The sequence below is a fragment of the Hippoglossus hippoglossus genome, chromosome 8 (assembly GCF_009819705.1).
Source record: "Hippoglossus hippoglossus isolate fHipHip1 chromosome 8, fHipHip1.pri, whole genome shotgun sequence".
Taxonomy (NCBI): domain Eukaryota; kingdom Metazoa; phylum Chordata; class Actinopteri; order Pleuronectiformes; family Pleuronectidae; genus Hippoglossus; species Hippoglossus hippoglossus.
Window position 1 is genome coordinate 17,387,102 of NC_047158.1, and position 22,457 is coordinate 17,409,558.

Genomic DNA, 22,457 nt, shown 5'->3' on the forward strand with positions numbered 1-22,457 from the left:
CAGGCCCCAGATCTGATTTGTGACTTTCGATAATGTCTCCTTTTTCTTTAGAAGAACAAACAAAACATCCAGTTTTCTGCCTCAGTTTGTGTCATTTAAAGTTCAATATCATCTTGTCAGGTACTGAATCAGTGAAGAGGAGGGGTTGTGGTTTGAGGTTGACACTGAAGAGGAAGGCAATCACAAATGACTTCATTTCCGTAAAGTAGATTTTGCTTTTGATTTTATTTTACAAAAAACATACTACTCAATTTATTTTTCTTCATATTAGAAAATATAGAAACAGTGATATATATACGCATTTTTACAAGCACAGTAGACGTAGAAAAAAAAAACTAAGTCCAAAAAAGAGGCACAGGAGGAATGAGGGTGTGTGCCTCTTCCTCACCATCCGAAACGAGACACTAGCTTGCTCTGGTCATCCAAATCTTTCTGAACCTTCTTCCTCATGTAGAAGATGGGACAATCCCGGCTGCAGAGGAGAGAGGGGGACAGCATTACTAAATATTTAAAAAACTGCCAGTGTGTGCTCAGCCTAGTTTCTGCAATAAACACACTAATACTAAACGTGCTTGTGTTTATACAGTATATGTACCTGGTACAGAGCACATCCTCGTGCAGGGAACCTTGACACCGCTGACACTGAGTCCACAGGCGAGAGAAACGTTCCTCCAGTGTGTTCATGTGAAAGATCTGTAATTTACAAGCTAAATGTAAGCAACATTTTAAGACATTTGTTTGCAGATACTGCCCCTTGTAATTTATAGTTATTTGCTTTGCTAATACAGTCGATGTGGAAAAACTAAATCACAGCCCACTGGTCTACAGCAGCAAAAAGGAAATAACCGGGCACAGGGACTCAATTTGGTTTCATCTGCAAATTCTCTCTAATTGATTTAAGCTCTGAAAAGCCACCCGACGGCAAAATGATGCCAAACACAAGAGAGCCTTTCTTCTAACATTTTCAGAGCTGGGACTTAAACCAAATCAACTTCAAATCTTGTTAGTGAAAAAAACAAAAACATTTAAGTCCTTTAGCATCTTGCTTACCTCCTTTTGGTAAAGTTCAGACTCCTTCTTCTTACAGAAATCACACACAGCCGCTGCAATGACACACACACACACACGTTAAATCTTGCAGAAATAATAAAATAAATATAAAATTATTAACAAATAGCAAAACATCCTCTTTAAAAAAGGAGACATCAATGTGAGCACACATACCGTCCGTCTTGAGCACAGCTTTGCAGCCGATACAGGCGCTCCTCTTCGTAGCAAACGCCATGAGTCCCCCGACCTTCGAGGTCAACACGGTCTTGCAGCGTGTGTGGTCGCCCTCTGACAGACACGACAATAACCACAAGTGACGTTAAGATCCAAAAGGATAACACGCATTACTTTTCTGAACTGTGGAGCTTTGAGTCATATGATCCCTGCAGATGTACTGTTTTTGTTTGGAAGATTAGTCTATAGATTACTCAGTTTATGCTTCAAAATGCCAAACATTCTCCTGCTGCGTTCTTTATATGCAAAAGGAAATCTCCAACTGAAACAGACTTTCCAGAGTTTGAGAGAGAGTGTGTGTGTGTGCTGACTCACTGAGCAGGACGCTCTCCGCCTTGCTCTCTCCCAGGATGGGCTCAAATATTCTCAGCAGGGGCTTGGACAGCTGCTGTTCCAGGTAGTATTGTGTGTCGATGGGAATGGTGTTCTCCAGCACATAGATTGGATCCTGAAGAATCAATATTATCATGTTTATCATGAGGAAAGGAGATGTGGAGGTGAATCACACATTAAAAAAAAAGTCGAAGCTGCCAGTACAGACCTCTGACTTCATGTAAGCTGCTGCTCCCTTTGCAGCCTTGATGATGACATATGGAACTCGGTCTCCCAGGTTGGGAGCGCTGCCGGCATCTCTTTTCCTCATCCTGTAGAAGCATCCATGTTAATGAGTCCGTTCACCCATAATCACACACACAATAATTTCCCTTGAAGAACAATGTCAATTAAAACATCTCAGTATAATCAGACCTCTCTGCCAGCTCCACGTGTGCCTGTTTGGCAGCGTACTCCTGGGCGGTGCGCGTCAGCTCCTTAGTGATGACCAGCTGGCTGATGTCGATACGGTTGCACAGCAGGTCTGAGATCACCTCTTTGGCATGAGTTACTGCCCCCTGCGGATCCCTAACACCACAGCGGACCAGCTCAAATTAGTTCTACTGTTCTACGATGAAATCCTGAGAAGCAACATCTCTGATATGTGTGTACCTGTCAATTAGGATTCTCTGCAGACAGGTGCCGATAAGGTTCGCCACCAGAGGGCAGTTGTCTCTGCGGACAGTCTCAATGCCTTTACAGTCCATCTTTTCATGAGTGTCTGCACTGGAGGAGAAATACAGGCCGGCATATCGCTTCTTGTTGATCAGCAGGTATGGGTAGTACACCTGTGGAGGTGATGAAAATAAACTTGTGAGCCAAGAGGATGCTCCATCTCTCCTGTGGTCCCAAAAAACAGCTTCCTATTCCTACAGATACACTTTGGCAGGAAGTGCTGCTGCATGTCTACTTCATCCTCCAAGTTTAGATTAAACACACAAAGATCTACAGAGCTCTTACAAAAAGTCAAGGATATGGAATCGTATAACTGGGGATTTACCTGACAGTTTATGCTATAATAATATACAATTCATATAATCATCAGTAAAAAAAGAAATTGAGACCTTTTTTGAAGGAATTTAAGATTTTAATAACTTAACAGCCGACAAAGGCTTTAAGCTTTTTCAAGACCTACACATATTCTGTTGGTCTTAAAAAGGAACATATATTTCGAAAGGCTTTAAAAGTGTAGTCCTTTTAAAAAGTGAAATAAAAACAGCAAGTAAAAAGATTTTAGTTAAACCTGAATTGACAATTGAACTTTTTAAATGGGACAAATATGTTGTTGAGAATTAACAAGCCTAATGCAAAGGATGCTGGGTAGTTATGACTGTGCTGAATGGTTTGAATTATTTTCAAGTCAAGTCAACGTGTGAAATGTGTAATATTAAGGAATCTTGTTCTCCGTGAATAAAAAGCCAAATAAACTTTGAGGGATCACATGTAAATCAAGCTTGTCTGTGTCATGTTATATCTCAACAGATGTCGTTCATTCATTCAGGTCAAACTAGTGTGTGTGAGAATAAACGCTCACTTGAACCATCTCTTTATCAGAGAAACAAATCAAATAGCAAAGTGTGCATATAAACGGATTGGACTGAAACTGTACCTTCTCAAACTCCAGTTTGATTGGTGGTGTGAAATGGGACGACACCCACTCCGCTGCCTCCCTCCCGATTTCCATGGCCTCCTTAACTGTCGAAACCCCGAGTTTAACCATGACAGAGTCTGTGTCGCCATAGATGACCTTAACAACAAATAAAAGAACACAGACACACATATAAGTGTTTAAATTACAGAAAGAAACTAATCTGATATGTTGACAGCATGTTTTCCTCACCTTGGCATCACCTGGGTAACCACTGGAAATGGTGTACTTGGACTCCACGAGCTGTTTGGTTTGCTCGATCATCTGCCTCCCAAAACCTGTGACGCTCTAGATGAGATAAGAAAAGTTTTAATTCAGTTAATAGGTAAATTGCCTGTTGCTGGATTAACCTTTCACTTTCACGGAGCAGAAAGCCACGCTACAGGTCATGAGTTTCAATGACGAAGATGAATATTTGCTACTGAGCAAAACTCAGAGTTGTCTCATCTGTCTTTGAGGGTGATGTGTATCTAACTAGGTTAACATCACACAGTCTGTAGCACATCATTGTTTTTCACCTACATTAGATGTTTGTGTTTGATTCTTTGTTCTACTTTTCTTCCTCCGCCTGTTCTGTGGTCTCCGTCTCAACTCCAATCTTTGCTCTACATCTTTGTTTGTTTAGCGCTTGTGCTCCCACTTCCCACATGCGCAGTGGAAAGAGCGACAGTGAGTCAAATTGTGATGACTTAATTTATGACAATGTAAGACCTAGTACAATATTTGAAGACTTTTTAAGGCCTTAAAAATCACATGGTTAAAGCATAGCGTGGGGCCAGAACTTTAAAAAGTGGATTTGAAGCACAACAATACAATCATGCAACCTTTGACCTTTCTTTTGTGTGTGTACGCAGATTACTACCTTTGAAAAGACCATAGTTTTATGGATTCTTACTGGTTACATTTGAAAACACAGCCCCTTACCAATGTGATAGAAGAGGAACTAATGCCACAAAGCTCTCTAGCTGAAGATCATTCACACTTATCAGAGTATACACATATATATCACAATATGTAAACATGTTAACATATTATGCAGTCAGTTGTATGAGCTCTGAGCAAGATAATTACTCCAGAGTTGTCATGAAGAGTCAAGTGCTCACCTGGGAGATCTCCAGACAGGGCAGCTTGCCGATCTGGGCCCCAGTGAAGCCATACACAGAGTTAGCACTGATTTTGAGAGCCAGCTGACGGCCGTCCAGCACCTGCTTCTTGAAAGGGTCAGTTTCCTTCTTCAGCTCTGTTTTGGCCCTGTGGCAAGACGGAGCAACAAGATGAGTAGGGAGGCACATCGGGCTGATTCATGATACATTTTGTATGTTAAGTGAATCAGAATGGGATCACAGCAAGAGGAAACAGATTAAAGTTTGGTTTTAGCAGTAAATCAAGGCCCCATGCTACAGTAGCTGTGAAACAAAAATGCTAAATACTCACTCGAGTTCAGCTCAATTTGTTGTGATTTATTTAAACTAATTCAAACCTCTTTCTGGCAGACAGCAGGTTCTCCAGGATTTCCGGTAGAAGTCCTTTCCTCACTGAGCTCCTCACAAACAGGTCACCAGTCGGAGTCTTGATGAAGTCCTCAGCTGACAGGCTTAAGAAACACAACCACCTCAGTTATTAGTTTGCTCTGTTAATACTAGACAGATAAATGTGATGCATTTAAGTGTTTAAGGTGCAAAAGTACAAAACGAATGCTCACCCTAGTTTCTCTGCTGAGCCCTTCTGCAGCAGGGTGGTGTAGCACAGATTGTGAGCCATCATGATGGACGGATACAAGGAGGAGAAATCCAGGGTGGCAATGGGAATGCTGTAATACCTACACAAAGAAGAGGGTGGTCATGGAAAGAAAGATGACAAGACCAAGACAGGACCAGAGGAGTCACAAGCCGTTTTCAGATATGAACTCCAGAAAATGTCCACACAATGAGGTCCGGACTTTGTCTTCCACATATGAAGAATGCAGGAGGAGGTTCTCCGGTCAGACACATTTGCAACAACAGAAAAATCTCTGAAAAGCTATACAGTCACACAAACAAACAAACAAACATCAGACATACATACCCTTTCTCTGGCTCGATGACAGTTGCTCCAGTGTAGTCTTCTCCTCCTTCTACCTTTATGACAGGCATGACCAGGTCCTGTTTCATGGCCTAAACATGTACAGAGACTTGTAGTTTTCATCTCTAAGTCAACGTGTATCTAATATCTGTGCCTTGTGTCTGCCTTTGTTACCTGTCGCAGCAGCTGAGAGACGACCTTGATCTGCTGTCCTCTTGACAGCAGGTATGTGAGAGGCACACCTGTCACTCTGGCCATCTCCATGTAGTTAATCACACACATCAGCTTCTGCAGCAAGCGCAGCGGGAGATAGGCGTCCTTCAGGCAGTAGACAGCCAAACGTCTGCGAGTCTGTTCATTGCCATTCTGAGAGGAAGGACACAGGGGGCAAGATGGATGAGCAACAACAGCGACAACTCAATGTCAAGTCAAATTTAAAGAGCTTTAAAAAAAATATCCAGCTCTCTTCCAGGTGCAGAAAGGTTACCTGCAGATCAGTGATGATGGAGTGCTGTACATCCTCCTTCTGTTCTTGCAGGAAGTGGAAACTCACGGCGTTTAGTGTGTATGAGCGCAGTTTATAATCCCGCAGGAGCACCTGATAAGACAGACACACCAGCCAGTGTATATTCAACATATCTTTTCCTCAAATCATTCTAATCTAAGCAATGTCTTCTCTATTGTTGAATTATAATGCACAGGCTGCTGACCTGCAGCAAATCGAACTGAACGCGGCCCTCCATGTTAGTGATCTTGTTCTCTCTGCGTCCCATCTGCTTGCTCTGGAAGTTCAGGTCTCGCAAGACTGACTTGATTCCTCGCACTCGGCCCAAGTAGGGAAACAGATTCACCTAAACACAGAAGGACATATTTTGCTGAACAGAGGGGGGGAGACATGAACTTAGTGCAAACATAAAAAGGAAAACTTAAGTATTTTTGCAACATATACATTTTACAAAGGTAGTTAAGGGATTCTTACTGACGCTAAATCTGTCAGGAACATTTTTAGTCTTTGGTTATGGATGAAAGTTGTACATTAACGTGGCTCCATCTAACCTTTAGAGCAGCTGCTCTGTTGAGCAGGTAGGGAAAGTCAAAGTTTTGAATGTTGTAGCCAGTGATGATATCTGGATCCACTGTTCTCAAAAACTCCGCCCAGCTCTGCTCACACAGACAGACACAAAACAACGAAACATTACAAAAGGAAACAAAGAACTTGTCAAAATACAGTTTGTTTGTTTGTCAGGTCATTATTAAATCTTGTATATTTACCTGCAGCAGCTGTTTCTCCTGTGTGAAGCACAATATCTGAGAGCCTACAATGCTGGCGCAGGACTGGAGGGTAAACACAGTGCGAATGAAGGGCTCCGAGTCACCCTGACGCTGGACCATAGACGCTATCTGAATCACAGGGTCTTTATCAGCCTCTGGGAAGATTCCTGGAGAGAAAACAGGTAACGTCCAAATCAAGATCTGCATTTGCTTCTCATCAAACTATGATCAAGCCCTGTTCATGTTTCTAAATATGATGCTGGGTTGAGATAAAGAAAATCCCAGAGGTAAAGAAAGAACCTCACCTTTTCTTCCTGCACACTCAATGTCAAAGCTCAGGACCCTGAGTGGTGCGATCCTCTGCCAGTCTCCCTCCGCTGGGTGACTTATCAAATCTGTCCATCCCACGTCCACCTCATACTGACACAAGGTCGCCTGAAGGACAGAAATAGGAAGATGACAGCAGACCCATGTAGAATGCCGGCCATTTGGTCAACCACTGAGCAGCATAAAGACGAGGCAGATTGTCTCTTGTGGTTAAAAACGTAAACAACACCTACCTTGCCTGGGTACTGAGAATTTGTTTCCCCCATGCTCTTCTCCTCACGCACTCTGAACTTGCCTTTGGGAAGTTCGATCCAGCAACATCCCACCACATCGCAGTCCACCATAAACCTGCGATGAGAGAGGTTCACTGAGCTACTTGTCCACTTTTTTCCCCTGAGAAAGCCATGTGGTACATGTAAAGAAGAATTTGTAACACACATACCTGATCTCAAAATCTATATTGGCCTCGTAGGATTTGTAACTCTGGTGTGAGAAAGGTCCAAACTTTATGCCCTGCTCCAGAAGTCTCTTTGCTGGGGCAATGAGACGAGGCATCGCCATGGTTATCCGCAAGAAACTGACACTGCGTTGTCCATGGTAACCATACATGCCTGTAGGAAAAAGGAAAAGAGTCTTAGATGCAAAAAAGCCACAGTTTTTCAATTGTGTATTAAAATAGCATTGATTCATATTTGTTCATTTATTTATTAGTAATTGTTCTTTGTAACCAGGATCAGCCCTGTTATCGTATAACAACAATTTCTTTGAAGCATTTTGTAATCACTTGTCCTCACTCTCTTTCTGGGTGATGTCCACAGCCAAAACTGTGATGGAGATGTTGTCCTTATTGGAGCGCATGTCCTTCAGCACAGCAGAGTTCAGTTCTCTTTTGAATTCACCCAAGTTATCAGACGTGAACCCTTTTCAAAGGAAGCAGAAAGAGGGAGACAAATTGTGGGATGAATAAGAATTACATGATTTTTCCTCCTCTAAGGGTGAAATCATTTCGAAAAGTGACAGCTCAGAAGAGAGAAATGTGCATATATGACATTTATACAATGTACAGAGTGTTTAAACTCAACTTTACATTAACAAGATAATAATTACTCACCACTTGGTGCAGGAACGTAGAAGTAAGGCGCAAATCCGTGAATGTGGCAACAAACACTGTTGCCGCTGTCTGTCACCCCAAACATGCGGATGATGGGAACTGTTCCCTGCGACTGACCAGGCATACCAGCCACCGCGTTCCCTGCAAAACAGAAAAGAGGAAATCAAGTTTAAAACATTTTTTTCTCACATGTGCCAATGGATCATAAGAGTAGTGCTCAACAAACAAAGAAGCCAATATAATTCCAGAATAACCTAATAATAATATATGTGAATTTACAAATACTGTGTAGTATGATGACCATTATTTATATATTACTAACAACAGTAAATATATCAAAGAATTCAGTCTATATTATCTTAAGTCTGGCTTCTGCACAACTTCTCTGTGACAATTACCTAAATAATAGTCGAGATCAATCTGCTGAAACACCAAAGTATCAGATGATGGTTCCAGTGAAGGAGCAGTAGGCCGCGGCCAGCGAGGGTTAAGGTTTGCTGAGAATAGATCACCTGACACAACAAGGAAACAGAAAACAGAAACAGAAGAAAAATTATATATATTTATTATGGCGATTAGTACAAGTAACTACTGAGAGCATTATCAAAACTGAATGAACACAAGAAGAGTATTTGTAAGAGCTACCAAACAGTTTACTTACCTTAAAAAATAAAAATTAAAAAATCAGGCTATAAGATTTAGGAAAATTCTAAGCATCAGTGATTATGCGATTATCGATTTATGGAGATGGTAAAACTTAACTGCAAGTTATTGGCCATTTGTGAAAATGGTCTGCATGTCATTTACACAACTCCATCTTTACCTGTACCAAGAGAATAATTTGAATCATTCCACCTACGTCTGTTTTGATTTCCTGTGCAACACTCACCTACGGGAATAACGTCATGACCTGCCTGTCCCTCCATCGCCTCTGAATCCATATCTGCTTCATCGAACATGGACAGTTCCTCTTCGAACTGCGACGGACTGTCCTCCCACTCGCCGGCCGGTTTACCCCGTTTGGCCTGAGGTGCCCCGCCCCTAAAGGGGCCACCGTTGCGCCTTTTAAAGTCCATGGCCTGCAACGAACATGGAGAGCAGAGGACACGTTAGGGAAGATGATTAGATAGAGAAAAATGAAATAGAAGCGCAGTGATGGTAGCAACGCAACAATCCAATAAGGGAGGCGGTTCACAAATATATTCAGAATAAGGGACAGCAATCAAAACCATCAAAAAGGTCACATTATACTTCTTTCAGAGCTTATTGCAACCTGGAAATAAAGCTAAGATTATAACAGATAACCCACTTTGCTTTACATACAGCTAAAAATATAAAATGTGTGTGTGTGTGTTTATATTCCTTGTAGTGGCAGAATACATTTGTAACATGGTGCATGTGCTTAGAAACTATGATGAGTGTGGTGGACTTACTGCAAATGGTGTCAGTGATAATTATCTTGATGTAGATGATATTACAAGAAAACACTATAAGTAGATGTGAAGCAGAACAATATAAATAGATAAATGATAAAAACAAATATATTTGATCAACTAAATCATATATTATGAGAGAAATGTATTAAACTGGATGTCATGCCCCAGCTAAGGAGAGACACCCCCCTATTCTGCACATAGTTTAGTCCATTAGCCTATTATAAACAGTCTATGTCCAATTAGGGGTGAAACTAGTTCCACACACACTTGTTAGCATCACACCTGCGTCACGTACTTTGTCTACACGCGGTCACATCCTCTCACAGTTGTGTTATATCAGCTCAGTGCGTTGACGTTTGATGAGCGTGTGACTGGAGTGAGGTGAACATGTCTCTGTTGGAAGTGATGCTAACCTCGGTGCTTCCCTCCTTGTGTGTGTGTGTGTGGGGCTAAAAGCCGCGCGCTAGCAAACACGAGTGTAAACAACACGCAGCAGAGTCCGTCCGAGCTCCGTCATAAACAAACCGTCACACTAACCTGTTTGTCTCCTCGCGACGATATAAACACCAGCGTCTGACCGTCGCTTCCGGACAACAGCTCCCGCCACTCGACTTTAATTTGTGAACTTTCACCGAAGGGGGGCAGAGCGCGGGAAGTTTCCTGCCTGGTAGTGGAGGACGGGACAGTGACGTCACGGTCGAGGCGGAAACTCTGTTGCCGTGAGGAGGAAGTCGAGCGCGGGCTTTTTTTCTAAACCTTCAACATTATCAGGACCGTGTGTTCCCGGCAAAATGACGTCAAAGCGTGCGCAACAGCGAGGGAAGGGCATAGGCATCAGAGAGAAGATGTTTGAATTTAATAAAATTTATATATCACTTATTTCCAGGTCAAAAACAAGTCATTATATATAATAGAAGAGAAGAGAAGAGAAGAGAAGAGAAGAGAAGAGAAGATCATATCATATCATATCATATCATATCATATCATATAGATAGATAGATAGATAGATAGATAGTAACCTACATCTACGAGCATACTTCAAACTACAGCAATTATGTTGGCAGAACAGGAAGCGTCAAATACAGTCTTAATGCAAGGTAAACAATATCATCAGCTAATTTACTAAATATTCAAACAATTTAATAACCACAGATTCAAATCAAGTGCCTCCATTGGCTCCAGGGCACATGCCCAATTTTTCCCAATGGGGTAATCTGTCATTGGAATTCAGGGGCTGAGGACAGTGACACTGTGACTGTTGGGCCACTCACTTATTCTCAGGAGCTTTACCAATATAAACCTGAATGGTTTAGCCCTTGTGATCAGACCACGGGTGGGTGGTGGTGGGGTTAGCCCTGATAGCAGCCAGCAGAAAATAGCTATGAGGTCACAAAAGGACAGAGATCACAGAGATATGAAGAGGGGTTGGGTGTCTTAGAGTCACGCTGTATTCTCCAAACTATGCTCCTTCTGGCCCTTGGAGGACATTATAAATATCTCTTACTCCTCCCCTCTATGGAAGCTCATTTCTGCTAAAAAATAATCCTATTAGTCATTATAATAAGGAAAAATGACTCACCAACTCCAAATAGTGACTGAATATCTCAATAGCATCAGTTAGTTTCTCAAAATAACAATTTATAATCTCAAGATTTCAACTCAGTTTCTTATAATTATGACTTAATATCTCACAATTATTATTTACATGATTTTAACTATTTAATCACTTAATCATGACTTACTGTCTCATATTTAGCAACTTAAGGTCTCAAAATTCTGACTTACTATCTCGTTAATTTTACTAACTATGTCATACTTTGAATTTACTGTCTAATCATTCTGACCTTTATCTCATAATTGTGCTACTTCATATTTTATAGTTATGACTTACTACTTCATAATTTGGATTTACTTTCTCATCATTTCGACTTTTATCGCATAATTATGTAATAATTTTGACTTTTTATATTGTAACTTTTACTTACTATCTTAAAATGTTGTGACTTCATATTTCATAATTTTGACTTTATTATATAAGGTTCACTTTTTATCTCGTAACTTCAATTTACTATCTTTACATTTTGTGAATTCATATTTCCTAATTTGGAGTCTTTATCTCGTAGTTTTGACTATTTATCTCGTAACTTTGACTCATTATCTTCAAGTTTTGCGACTTCACATTTCATAATTTGGACAATTTTGACCCGGCATTCATCTCTTTTCTTTTTTTTTTCTGGCAGCAATGATCTTCCAGACCTCCTCACAGGAACAGAAAGAAAGAAGTTGGCCCTGTTTTGAATGGATGAAACAAATTAATTCCACCAACCGTCGCCCCGCCCCCTGTCACCGCTGCTCAGCCAATGGCGTCGCAGCGCTGAGGAAAACACCCAGTTCCCCTCGCGTTGCGAACAGGGGTCGGAGCCAAAAGAGGAGAGCGCGACCAATGGGAGTGGAGCTCGTGAACAATTTGACAGCGCGGTCCTCGCACCAATCATCTTCTCACATCACGGGCAGTGGGCGGGGCTTCTCCCTTCATGACAGCGAACGCACCACACCAATGTGAGCTGCTGGCATTTAACTGAGGCCGCCGCCCCCTTCTTCTCCCCCCCCCCCACCCCATACACGGTTGTCCGGTCTCCTCGTTCGTCTTCGGGGGGGAATGACTGCAACAGCTGCTCATGTGTAGTTCATCTTGTTGAAGTTTGGACAAACCGGAGGGTGAGTGCACGTCTGCGTTTCTGTCCTCCATGTTCATAGGAGCGCACTTCTTCCTCGACGGACGTGCATCAGGACTCGGTGTCCTCTGCGCGTTTCCGCTGCTGCAGTATGTGCCTGATGTCACGTTCGCACCCAAAACACGGAGGATGCGTGTGAAAGCGGCGTGCACGTCCAGCCCAGAGGTCAGCTGGTGATGTAATGACACTGGGCAGGAAGCTGCTGGCCCGAGCCGAGGTGGACGAGCAGCCTGGGTTCGGGGGTTCAGACCTGTGGGCCCACTGGTCAGCTCACAGCTAAATATAAATGTGCACAAGGTGGTTAGTGTGTTTGCATGTCCAATGGTCCCCTCACTGGGCCCTGAGGGATCCCAACAGATGTGGGGGTCCCTGAAGAAATGACCTGTAGTTCAGCTCCAGCATTGTGGTATTTACTCATTATAGGATATGAAATATGTTTGGTGTTTCCTCAGGTAGACGTTTGAGCTTCTCTGTGAAGTTTGACTCGTTTGACGTTTCCACATTCATATACAGGAAGGGGAAGTTTCTCTGTTCACAGTTGAAGTCTGAGTTGAAGTCGTGCATGGGGGAGCGGGGGTTTTCTCACAGGGGTTTGGAAGCCAGTCGTGTTGCAAATGAGATGTGGGAACTTTGAAACCTCCAGAGCACGTCCTCTGAGAGCAAGTGTCTCAGTGAAGTGGGAGACGGCTTCCCTCCAGCAGTTACTCTCGATTGGAAATAAAGAATATATATATTTGCTACTCCATAAAGTAAAGGTTTCCCAGTGAAGGAGAAAGAGAGAGATGTTTGAATTCAGATTAAAATAATCTGATGTGTCAGTGGTTGTGGTTTTCTGATATATCAGGTTTTGGTGGTGATGGACTGAATGTCGTAAAATGTGTGTCAGTTTTAACCACTTCCATCAGTAGCAGCTCAGCACGGCCACTTTGGACTTTCAGATTTCTCATGAGCAAAGTATACGCAGATTAAATTTCCATTGAAGCGTGCAAAAAATTGTGGGTAGGATTGTTGCACAGGTAGAAACACATTCCTCCGTGTCAGTGTGTTGCCCAATTTGCTTTCTCTCGTGTGGTTTTATGGGATTGCGACATATTTGTACACATCAGCAAGTAAACGGCTGGATCGTGTTTATACCTGATCAATGCTCTTATCTGTGGTTTAACCTTTTCTGGCTCCTCGAATTTCAATCAGAAATGGTGAAACGGGAAGTGAGTCAGTCAGTGAACCAATGGGAACCATTTCTGGTTCAGTCAGTCACGAGCAGGATCAGGTATGAGCAGGATATTCTGACATCACGACCAGTTTGGAAGCCAATCATTGTGTGTGTTGTGAGTCGTTGCTCGTGAGTCAGGAGGAATGACGCCTCTCTTGTGCTTTATAATGTCTCCACTGTTGATGGGCGGATACTGAGCTTCTGTTGCAGACTTCTAACAGTGGATGCCTGATGCAGTAACGTAAGATGAACATTTTACTCTCACAGAACAGCTTTGTAGATTTTATAGATAAAAACTCGTGTTTTATGGGATATGCATGTTTGTGCAGGTGAGTGTTATGTGGCTACATGGGAGGTCAGTCAGAAGAAGCCCTTTGACCATCACAGATTTTAAACACAGCAAATACTTGAGACATATACATGTACTGGACATATGATGGAGTTTCCTTTGAGAACAGCCAACACAATTTGTCCAGTTGTGACCAAATTAACATAATCTAATGTCTCAGTGTTTCTGAAGTTTACCTCATCAAACAAATTAATAAAAATGAAAAGGGAACTGTGGAATAATCAATCCTGAAATAATTGACATTTTGACTCATTCAGCAGCCTCTGCCGTTTTTCTTTGTTCTTCTTTTGAATTACACAAAAGCTGTCAAACTCATTTCCATGAAAGTTTGTGGAGGGTTGGGGCACCGGCTTAGGAAGAACCTTTTTAAATTTTGAAGCAGATCATGAAAAACGGGCAAATCGAAAAAAAACATTCTTTTCACTTGATTCAAAATGGGGAGATTGGGCTGTAGCCTCGGCGGAGGTATGCGCCCTTGTATGGTTTCTCTATATCTTTTTGTTCCGTGGAATTTGTTGCACTTGTGCTTTGCTTTCACCTTCTGTCCAGTTCATCCCAAACCAGCTCCACAGGGTTTTAGTGCAGCTCCTCCATCATGTGAAGCCTCCATCTTGTTCTTTTCTGCTCAAGTTCTGAATCATTATCTTTGTAGAAGCTGTACATAGTCTGTACCAACACTGTCTTTGTACAGACTGAGTTTGTAAGTCATCATAAAAGTTGGAAAACCTGTGGGAAAAGTTTGAGTTAAAGTTAAAGACGTATTTCACTTGCAATGCTGCTGGTAAATAAATTAACAGATTTCCTAATCCCTGACAAAGACATGTTTTCTATTAAATTTACATTATTTTTCACTTTTCGATGGTGTTTTTTTAACCTTGGGCCGTCTGCCACTCACCTTTGTACCATTTAAGGTTCACTGGACTTAAATTCCCATAAAACACGTAGAGGTGGGAGGTTATATTTACATTTCCAGAGAATTATTCAAACTGTAGAAGAACTGAGATTGAGAAATGCTGTGTTTGCATCACAGTAGTATAATGTAACAGGTTAGAGAAGTAAGTCATTGATGATGGACTGGTTTTGTAGGCATGTGATGAAATGTTGGTTGGGAAATAGTACAAAGTAAATCCCAAGATTAAATCACACTTTCTTTAACCACTGTCACTTTCTCTAGTAATAGTATACTGTAGGTAAGTACTATTATTTGCAAATAGTTTAAAATCACTGGTCCAGTCGTAAATATTGTACATATTTCATCTTAAGGTCGATGATGTCTGGATGAATTACTTTACAAATTGTTAAAAACAGTGAATTGCTCGCACCTCTAGAGACTTTAGTGGGGCGTTGAATAAGTATACGTGAAAAAGGGATAAGACATCATCTGAGAACATGTACTGTGTGTGTGTGTGTGTGGTTGTGGGTCACTCCTGTCTCAAGAGTGCGTTCTGTGTTTACCCAGCATGCCGCTGGCTCGCAGCCTATCTGTCACGTCCCTCTCAGGACTGGAGGAGTGGGATGAGGAGTTTGATTTGGAGGATGCTGTTCTTTTTGAAATTGCCTGGGAGGTTGCTAACAAAGGTAGGTGTTTGGTGTGTGTGTGTGCATTTTTGTGAAATTCTTTGAAAATGATGAAATTGTTTATTTTAATGTTCAGATGTTGCACAGTTTAATCCTCCCATTTAAAATCTAGTTTTATGAGAGAGTTATAATTGTAATGTCTAATCCTAACATGCATGTATATATCAGGCTGAATCACATTATATCTTTGTCTCGACTTTGTGTGCGTACTTGTGGCATGTTTGCTGCACATGTGAAGTTGGAGGCATCTACACCGTCATCCAGACCAAAGCCCGTATGACCTCAGAGGAATGGGGGGAGAACTATTTCCTGGTCGGCCCCTACGTGGAAAGCAACGTGCGCACTCAGGTGGAGCTGATCGAGCCCACTAACCCTGCACTGAAGAGAACCATTGACAAGATGAACTCCAGTGGGTGTAAGGTACTACCACACGAACACAGTAAACACACACAGGGCTGAGTCAAATTTGTGGGTTCTGCTCAAGGAACACATTCTCACTACACACGGCCGGAGATAGAGATAGGTTTGTGAATCTGCACCACACTTAAAAGCCCATTCAGAGATCTATTCTATATCCGACCCGCTCGCGTTCTGTCCCCGACCGCCTCTCCAAACACCATGACATTTCCCTGCAAAGGTTAAAGGTTGTATTACTGTCTCTCTGTCTCTCACAGTTATACACAGACACACTCCAGAAATAGATGTGTGTGTGTGTGTGTGAGTGAGATATTTTAATGCTTTGTGCTGTGGAATTATGGGTCAAAGCCAAGGCTGGCGGTGCTGCTATTTTAAAGGGATAGTGCAGCCTTTTCAGTGAAGCCTATCTGAATGACCTTTGCGTCAGATAACTTGTAGTCCCATGACAGGCCGACACCAGAGCACAGCTATTTGTACTGAAAATCCGTTTTTCTTATTTAGGTGGTGTTTTTCTACATTCAGCCGGCCAGTTACACTACACCCTACTTTGATAGTGATTCAAGGTTAATCTTATGAGATGTGAGACAGAATGAAGAACCCATTTATCTACATATAAATTATAAGTAAATAACCGATCAAAGCATGGCACCAAATACAGGAGTTGCGGTTGCAGCTGCGAGAGTTGAAGTTAGAACATGTTTCATGAGATTTGAGTGGTTTGTCCTATTTTTATTGTAAAATGATGGTTCATCAAGTTTTCCCATATCATTCTATTACAGATTATTCTATTAAAGTACATTTTCCACCTCTCAGCCTTTTATCGTTTCCCCTGCAGGTCTACTTCGGGCGCTGGCTCATCGAGGGCAGTCCCTACGTTGTTCTGATTGATGTTGCGTTCACTGCCTGGTCTCTGGACCGGTGGAAGAGCGAGCTTTGGGAGCTCTGTGACATCGGCGTGCCTTGGTTCGACCGCGAGGCCAACGACGCCGTGCTGTTCGGCTTCCTGACGGCCTGGCTGCTGGGAGAGGTCAGTGGCTCAATTGACGAGAACCTACACAAACATGAGTTTAGCTGGTTGTTGAATGTGTGTGTGTGGTTATCACTGACCCTGTGTTCTCCTGTGTCACAGTATGCCGCTCAGAGTGAGGAGCCTCCACACATCGTGGCACATTTCCATGAATGGTTGGCCGGCCTGGGCCTGATATTGTGTAGACACAGACAGCTGCCGGTTGCGACCATCTTCACGACTCACGCCACGCTGCTGGGGCGATACTTGTGTGCTGGAAATGTGGACTTCTACAACAAAATCGCAGAAGTGTGTGCATAAGGATTTATAACAAAGGGCTGTAATGAAATAAACAGGGAAGAATAGATGATGTAACACATGTGTGTCTCCTTCAGTTCAACTTGGACAAGGAAGCAGGCGACAGACAGATCTACCATCGCTACTGTTTGGAGCGGTCGGCCGCTCACTGTGCTCATGTCTTCACCACTGTGTCGCACATTACAGCCATTGAGGCCGTGCACCTGCTCATGAGGAAACCAGGTGTGTGTGATATTTCAAACTGAATGTCTCAATGTTTCGTTGTTTGAATCGATGTAGAGACTTAACTAGACTTAAACTGATTTTCTCTGTCACACGCAGACATCATAACTCCCAACGGGCTCAATGTGAAGAAGTTCTCAGCCATGCATGAGTTTCAAAATCTCCACGCTCAGAGCAAGAACCGGATCCAGGAGTTCATCAGGGGACATTTCTACGGGTCAGTGACCAACAACACACACTTTACCATTTTTAAAAAGTCTCACTTTATGTGAAATACATTTTTTTCTCATATATTAAATAACATTTCAAAAAGTTTAAATTAATTTAACAGTATCTCTAACTTTACCACCTGGAAAATCTAAAATATAATTTTGATAGTCTACACTTTCATACATATCATTATTAATTTTTTGGTTATTATTTTGTGGTTGTATTTAGTTTTTACTATAATTTAAGATTTTTGCATTCTATTGGCCAGGTATTCAGTAACTTTACATTAGAAGACAGAAAAATAATTACGCAAACACACAAATTACTGCATTCAGTACAATAACAATTAACATAATATTTGTTCACTTTAATCTATTATTTATTGGTTTAAATTAATATTTTACCTGGTTGCACCACCTGACGATTATCAGTTGTGCCACCTGACAGGAAATAAAGTGCAATCTATAATAAGTATGTTCTGTTGTAGAAATAAACCGTTTTTTTAAAGAATGAGTTTATTGTTCATTGCTCATTTGTCAAAAATAGTATTAATTGTCAGTACTGCATTCATCCATGTTATGTGACCATTAGGCACCTGGACTTCAACCTGGACAAGTGTTTGTTCCTCTTCATCGCTGGAAGGTACGAGTTCTCCAACAAAGGAGCCGACGTCTTCTTGGAGGCTTTAGCCAGACTCAACTATCTGCTGAGAGTAAGTGTGTGTGTGTGTTGTGTGTTGTGTGTTGTGTGTGTGTGTGTGTTGTGCTTGTGTTAACAGATGTAGTGGAAGCGTTGGTTTGTTTGTCTGTGTGTGGGAGCGAGGAGGACAAATGTGGATCCCAGGTCAAGAAATGTAACGTCTATTTTTGGGTGGCATTCTTGTCGCAGGTCAACCACAGCGATGTGACCGTCATCGCCTTCTTCATCATGCCAGCTCGGACAAACAACTTCAACGTGGAGACGTTGAAGGGCCAGGCCGTCAGGAAACAGCTCTGGTGAGGTTATGTTCAACAAGATGAAAGATCTGTAAATGTCAGTAAAATGTCGGGTAAACGTCAGTGGGAGCACATGTGAGAATGAAGCAGGAAAATGTCTGTAAAATCCACAGTCAGTGAGTTGATAACATTTCTAACCTATTACGAATGCAAAACTGGAAGAATACAAATATCTTCGGATAAAAAAAAAAAGAGGTGCCATACACGTAGAGGACGCCCCTGAAGACAACAAGATTTGAGAGCTTTTGGTGCTAAGGGCCGGTGTCGATGTGCTATAAATGAACACGCAGCTGAATGTACACACCATGTCCGGCCTCCTGCTGCTCTTCTCAGGTTCCACACCTCACCTCAATAAACCTGTTGTTGTGAACACGTTCTTCATATGTGAAAGGCAAACTGGAAAATATTCTCCAGAGTTCATGTCTGTTAACGGCTCAAGTAAAAATGTAGAATTTTAGTCAGACAACCAAAGATCTTGCTTCAACTTGATTTCAACCTGGAAAGGGATTTGCAGTTGTCTTATGGTCGTTGTACTGTGTTTGTTTTTGTATGTGACAGGGATACTGCTCAGACTGTGAAGGAACGCTTCGGAAAGAAACTTTACGACTCACTTCTAGTGTAAGTCGACCACTTTCAGTCCACTGCATAGAAATCAAATGTATGTCTCCCATCAGAAGTGGGTGTTCTATATAAAATGCAGATGTCACAAACCCAGTTACACTTCTTACAAATATTCAAGCCTATCATTTTACATCTTTCCTTTAATGCTAAATTCTAAAACATTTTTGCTTTGTTCAGCGGGCAGCTGCCAGACATAGCAAAGATGCTGGACAAAGAGGACTTCACCATAATGAAGCGTGCCATCTTCGCGACCCAGAGACAGTGCCAGCCTCCAATCTGCACCCACAACATGCTGGAGGACAGCAGCGACCCCATCCTCAACTGTGTCCGCCGCATCGGCCTTTTCAACAGCTCTGCTGACCGTGTCAAGGTATGTCATCTGTTGATAAATAGATTTTTTTTAAATGATTTCTTCTAAACATTTGACGTATTTGTGTGTTTTTCAATTGAGAGACATAAACACAACTAATAATTCATACATGTTAAATCTGCAGTGTAATAAATGTATCCAATCACAGTGTCTGTTATGGTAAATACTCTGATAATAGGCACTGATAATAGACTGCATAAAGATGGATGACGCATCTCCACTTCCTCCCACTATCGAGAAATTAAGCCAAAATGTCCTGGATAACGAACGCTGCCATCTTGCACCGATGCATTTTGGGCCAGAGTCTGCACCGTAGCGATCAGGGGATGGAGCTGTAATGTTGAGGATCCACCGATGTGCAAGCTGGTCCAATCGCAAGTGTGTCTCAGCTGTCAATCAATCTATACGTTTCAACCAGTTTTTCTAGAGCATCAAATGTCTAATTAAAACCAAAACTACCGGAAAGGATACATCAGTGTGATAAGAACGACCTAAAATGACAGAATCCATATTTATCATTTATTATTATGTCCCTTCTACTATCATGGAAGAGAAAGGGTTTATGACTTGTGCTGCAGCCAGCCACCAGGTGGTGATCAAGACACTTTGGCTTTGCTTCTGGGGGGGGCCCCATCATGTCATCCATCTTTATGTACAGTCAATGGCACTGATATTAAACAGCATCTCTGTCCATTAGATCATTTTCCATCCAGAGTTCCTCTCGTCCACCTCTCCTTTACTTCCCATGGATTACGAGGAGTTTGTAAGAGGCTGCCATCTCGGCGTCTTTCCTTCTTACTACGAGCCTTGGGGCTACACACCTGGTATGACCCATGCATGTTGACAAGGTGTATGTACACATATGTATGATATTAAAATGTTAATCGGACCTTTCTGCTTCTGTCATTGTCAGCCGAGTGCACAGTCATGGGAATTCCATCCATCTCGACTAACCTGTCAGGCTTTGGCTGTTTCATGGAGGAACACATAGCGGACCCCTCAGCGTATGGTGTGTTTCTTTATACATTTTCTCACTTACTCTCAGTTTTTCTTGAATAAAAAGATAAACGATTCTTTCTTTCTCATCACGCTGTTCTTTTGCAGGTATTTACATCCTCGACCGGCGGCTTCGGGGGGTCGATGAGTCGTGTAACCAGCTCACCTCCTTCCTGTTCCAGTTCTGCAAGCAGAGCCGGCGCCAGCGGATCATCCAGAGGAACCGCACCGAGCGCCTGAGCGACCTCTTGGATTGGAGATACCTCGGCAGGGTGAGATTGCAAATCCCAAAAGATGAACTTAAATCATGCAACAGCTTTGGAATGTTAATGTGTTTTTCTTCTGCTCTGCATCAGTATTATGTAGCAGCTCGTCATATGGCCCTGGCTAAAGCCTTCCCTGACACTTACCTGTATGAACCTCAAGAGTCAACCTCAGTAAGTCAGCTTTTGTTTCTTTGAATGGGAGATTTACTTGAAATTATTATTACATATAGAAGTAAAAAATCTTTTCAGCTCCATCCTCTGATGGAATATCCGGCATCTTTGTTCTCATCCTCAGACCTCAGGCTTCCGTTACCCGCGACCTGCCTCTGTGCCGCCATCTCCTGCTCTGTCCCGCCACTCCTCCCCGCACCACAGCGAGGCCGAGGACAACGATGAAGACGAGCGCTACGACGAGGATCTTGAGGCGGAGAAGGACCGCGTGAACATCCGCCAGCCCTTCACCCTGCCAGTCAAAAACAAGTCTCCTGCTGTCTCCGGGGCCAACGGGTCCAGCAATGGTGTCTCGGATTAGACAAATGGAGACACACACCCTCATACGTAATTACAGTCATCAATGTACTCGCAGACGTTATAGATGAGGAAAGCTGTAAATGCGAGTGGTAAATTTAATATTGGCTTGACGTGAAAAGCTGTATTTGTGTCAGTGTCTTCCCAGACTGTGCATACCTCAAAATTTCAGTTTGATTTGCTTTGGGTTTTTTCTCAGTTACACCAGCAGGGAAAGCAGTGGTTTGCTTTGTGGAGTAAAACACAGCAGCTAGAAAAGAGCTAATCAACAGCTCAACATGGGAAAAAAAAAAAAAGTCAGGATTGCTGGATTTTGTAGATTACTAACACTGGATAACACCGATAGGTCGAAGTCATGGAGAAAAATAACGTAGGATTATTATGAGTCACTGGAGGATGGTTTTAAAAACCTGAGTGAAAGGTTGGTCGGAGCAGAACCCTCCTTTTTTACCAGCTTGTCATCTTTCCACGTTGAAAGCAGGATCGGCTACTTTCCAGGTAATAGTTGTTGTGAGTAGCCACAAATAGCAGCCATTCTTTTTACCCATGTTTGGCTTAAATGCGTGGTGGTAATCCAGTGCTTCAAACTCAACTGTCCACCTTTTATAGTATCATATTGTTCTGTCTTTGTAATGCCTTGTTTACCACAAGACCTCCCAGAATGGAAACATAATGGAAAAAGCACACAAACGCAACATTGCACGAATAGTGTCGTGTGTGTGTTTGTGTTTTTTATTTTGTTTCCGGGCCTTATTGTATCACAGCCTTTCAGTGACGATCATCGATGACCGACCTCACACTCCTGTGTATGTCTGTGTGTGTGTGTGTGTGTGTGTGCTTTTTGTGGGGGGGACGGATACTCCTGGGTTTGCCTGTTTTCGAACGTATTTATTTGTGAAAGGAAAAGAGATGAGTAAAACTGTGTCCTGTGGTGGCAGCAGCCATGTTTTTCATGTGAGAGACATGAGACGAATGGAGGAGCTTGAGTACGTATTCACTGTTTGTTATGGAAGAAGGAAAATTGTTTTACCAGCATATATGCCCACACTTCCTGTAACAGTTTTATCATTCACAACATGCACCAGATGAACTTCTAATAAAGTTTGAATATATATATATATA

At 42.3% G+C, this 22,457-nt stretch overlaps 2 protein-coding genes across 5 annotated transcripts; one reads left to right on the forward strand and one right to left on the reverse strand.

The window, feature by feature from the left end:
* Positions 1–206: 206 nt before the first annotated feature.
* pold1 (polymerase (DNA directed), delta 1, catalytic subunit) lies at positions 207–10,260 on the reverse strand. 3 transcript variants are annotated; one of them, XM_034594028.1, is made up of 27 exons: positions 10,050–10,260; positions 8,965–9,161; positions 8,474–8,587; positions 8,076–8,216; positions 7,759–7,884; positions 7,407–7,575; positions 7,198–7,312; positions 6,943–7,072; positions 6,638–6,804; positions 6,422–6,526; positions 6,076–6,216; positions 5,853–5,963; positions 5,540–5,731; positions 5,369–5,457; positions 5,007–5,123; positions 4,785–4,898; positions 4,408–4,555; positions 3,497–3,592; positions 3,266–3,403; positions 2,269–2,444; positions 2,032–2,184; positions 1,826–1,928; positions 1,600–1,732; positions 1,225–1,338; positions 1,051–1,103; positions 596–693; positions 207–472 (listed from the first exon to the last, which is right to left on the reverse strand). In XM_034594028.1, the coding sequence occupies exons 2-27, from the start codon at positions 9,149–9,151 to the stop codon at positions 385–387; spliced, it is 3,318 nt and encodes a 1,105-aa protein (XP_034449919.1). In that variant the 5' UTR covers positions 9,152–9,161; positions 10,050–10,260; the 3' UTR covers positions 207–384. The 3 variants fall into 3 exon arrangements, with proteins under 3 accessions (XP_034449919.1, XP_034449920.1, XP_034449918.1); XM_034594029.1 differs by having other exon boundaries at positions 8,965–9,164; positions 10,049–10,260; XM_034594027.1 differs by having other exon boundaries at positions 209–472; positions 8,965–9,154; positions 10,049–10,260.
* A 1,804-nt stretch (positions 10,261–12,064) lies between these two features.
* Positions 12,065–22,451, forward strand: gys1 (glycogen synthase 1 (muscle)). Of its 2 annotated transcripts, none has more exons than XM_034594051.1 (16): positions 12,065–12,229; positions 15,268–15,386; positions 15,625–15,806; positions 16,639–16,830; positions 16,933–17,118; positions 17,205–17,349; positions 17,449–17,566; positions 18,151–18,271; positions 18,448–18,554; positions 19,113–19,172; positions 19,353–19,545; positions 20,243–20,369; positions 20,459–20,554; positions 20,650–20,813; positions 20,898–20,978; positions 21,103–22,249. In XM_034594051.1, the coding sequence occupies exons 2-16, from the start codon at positions 15,269–15,271 to the stop codon at positions 21,337–21,339; spliced, it is 2,127 nt and encodes a 708-aa protein (XP_034449942.1). In that variant the 5' UTR covers positions 12,065–12,229; position 15,268; the 3' UTR covers positions 21,340–22,249. The 2 variants fall into 2 exon arrangements, with proteins under 2 accessions (XP_034449942.1, XP_034449941.1); XM_034594050.1 differs by lacking the exon at positions 12,065–12,229 and adding an exon at positions 13,293–13,700 and having other exon boundaries at positions 21,103–22,451.
* The last annotated feature ends 6 nt before the right edge of the window (positions 22,452–22,457 follow it).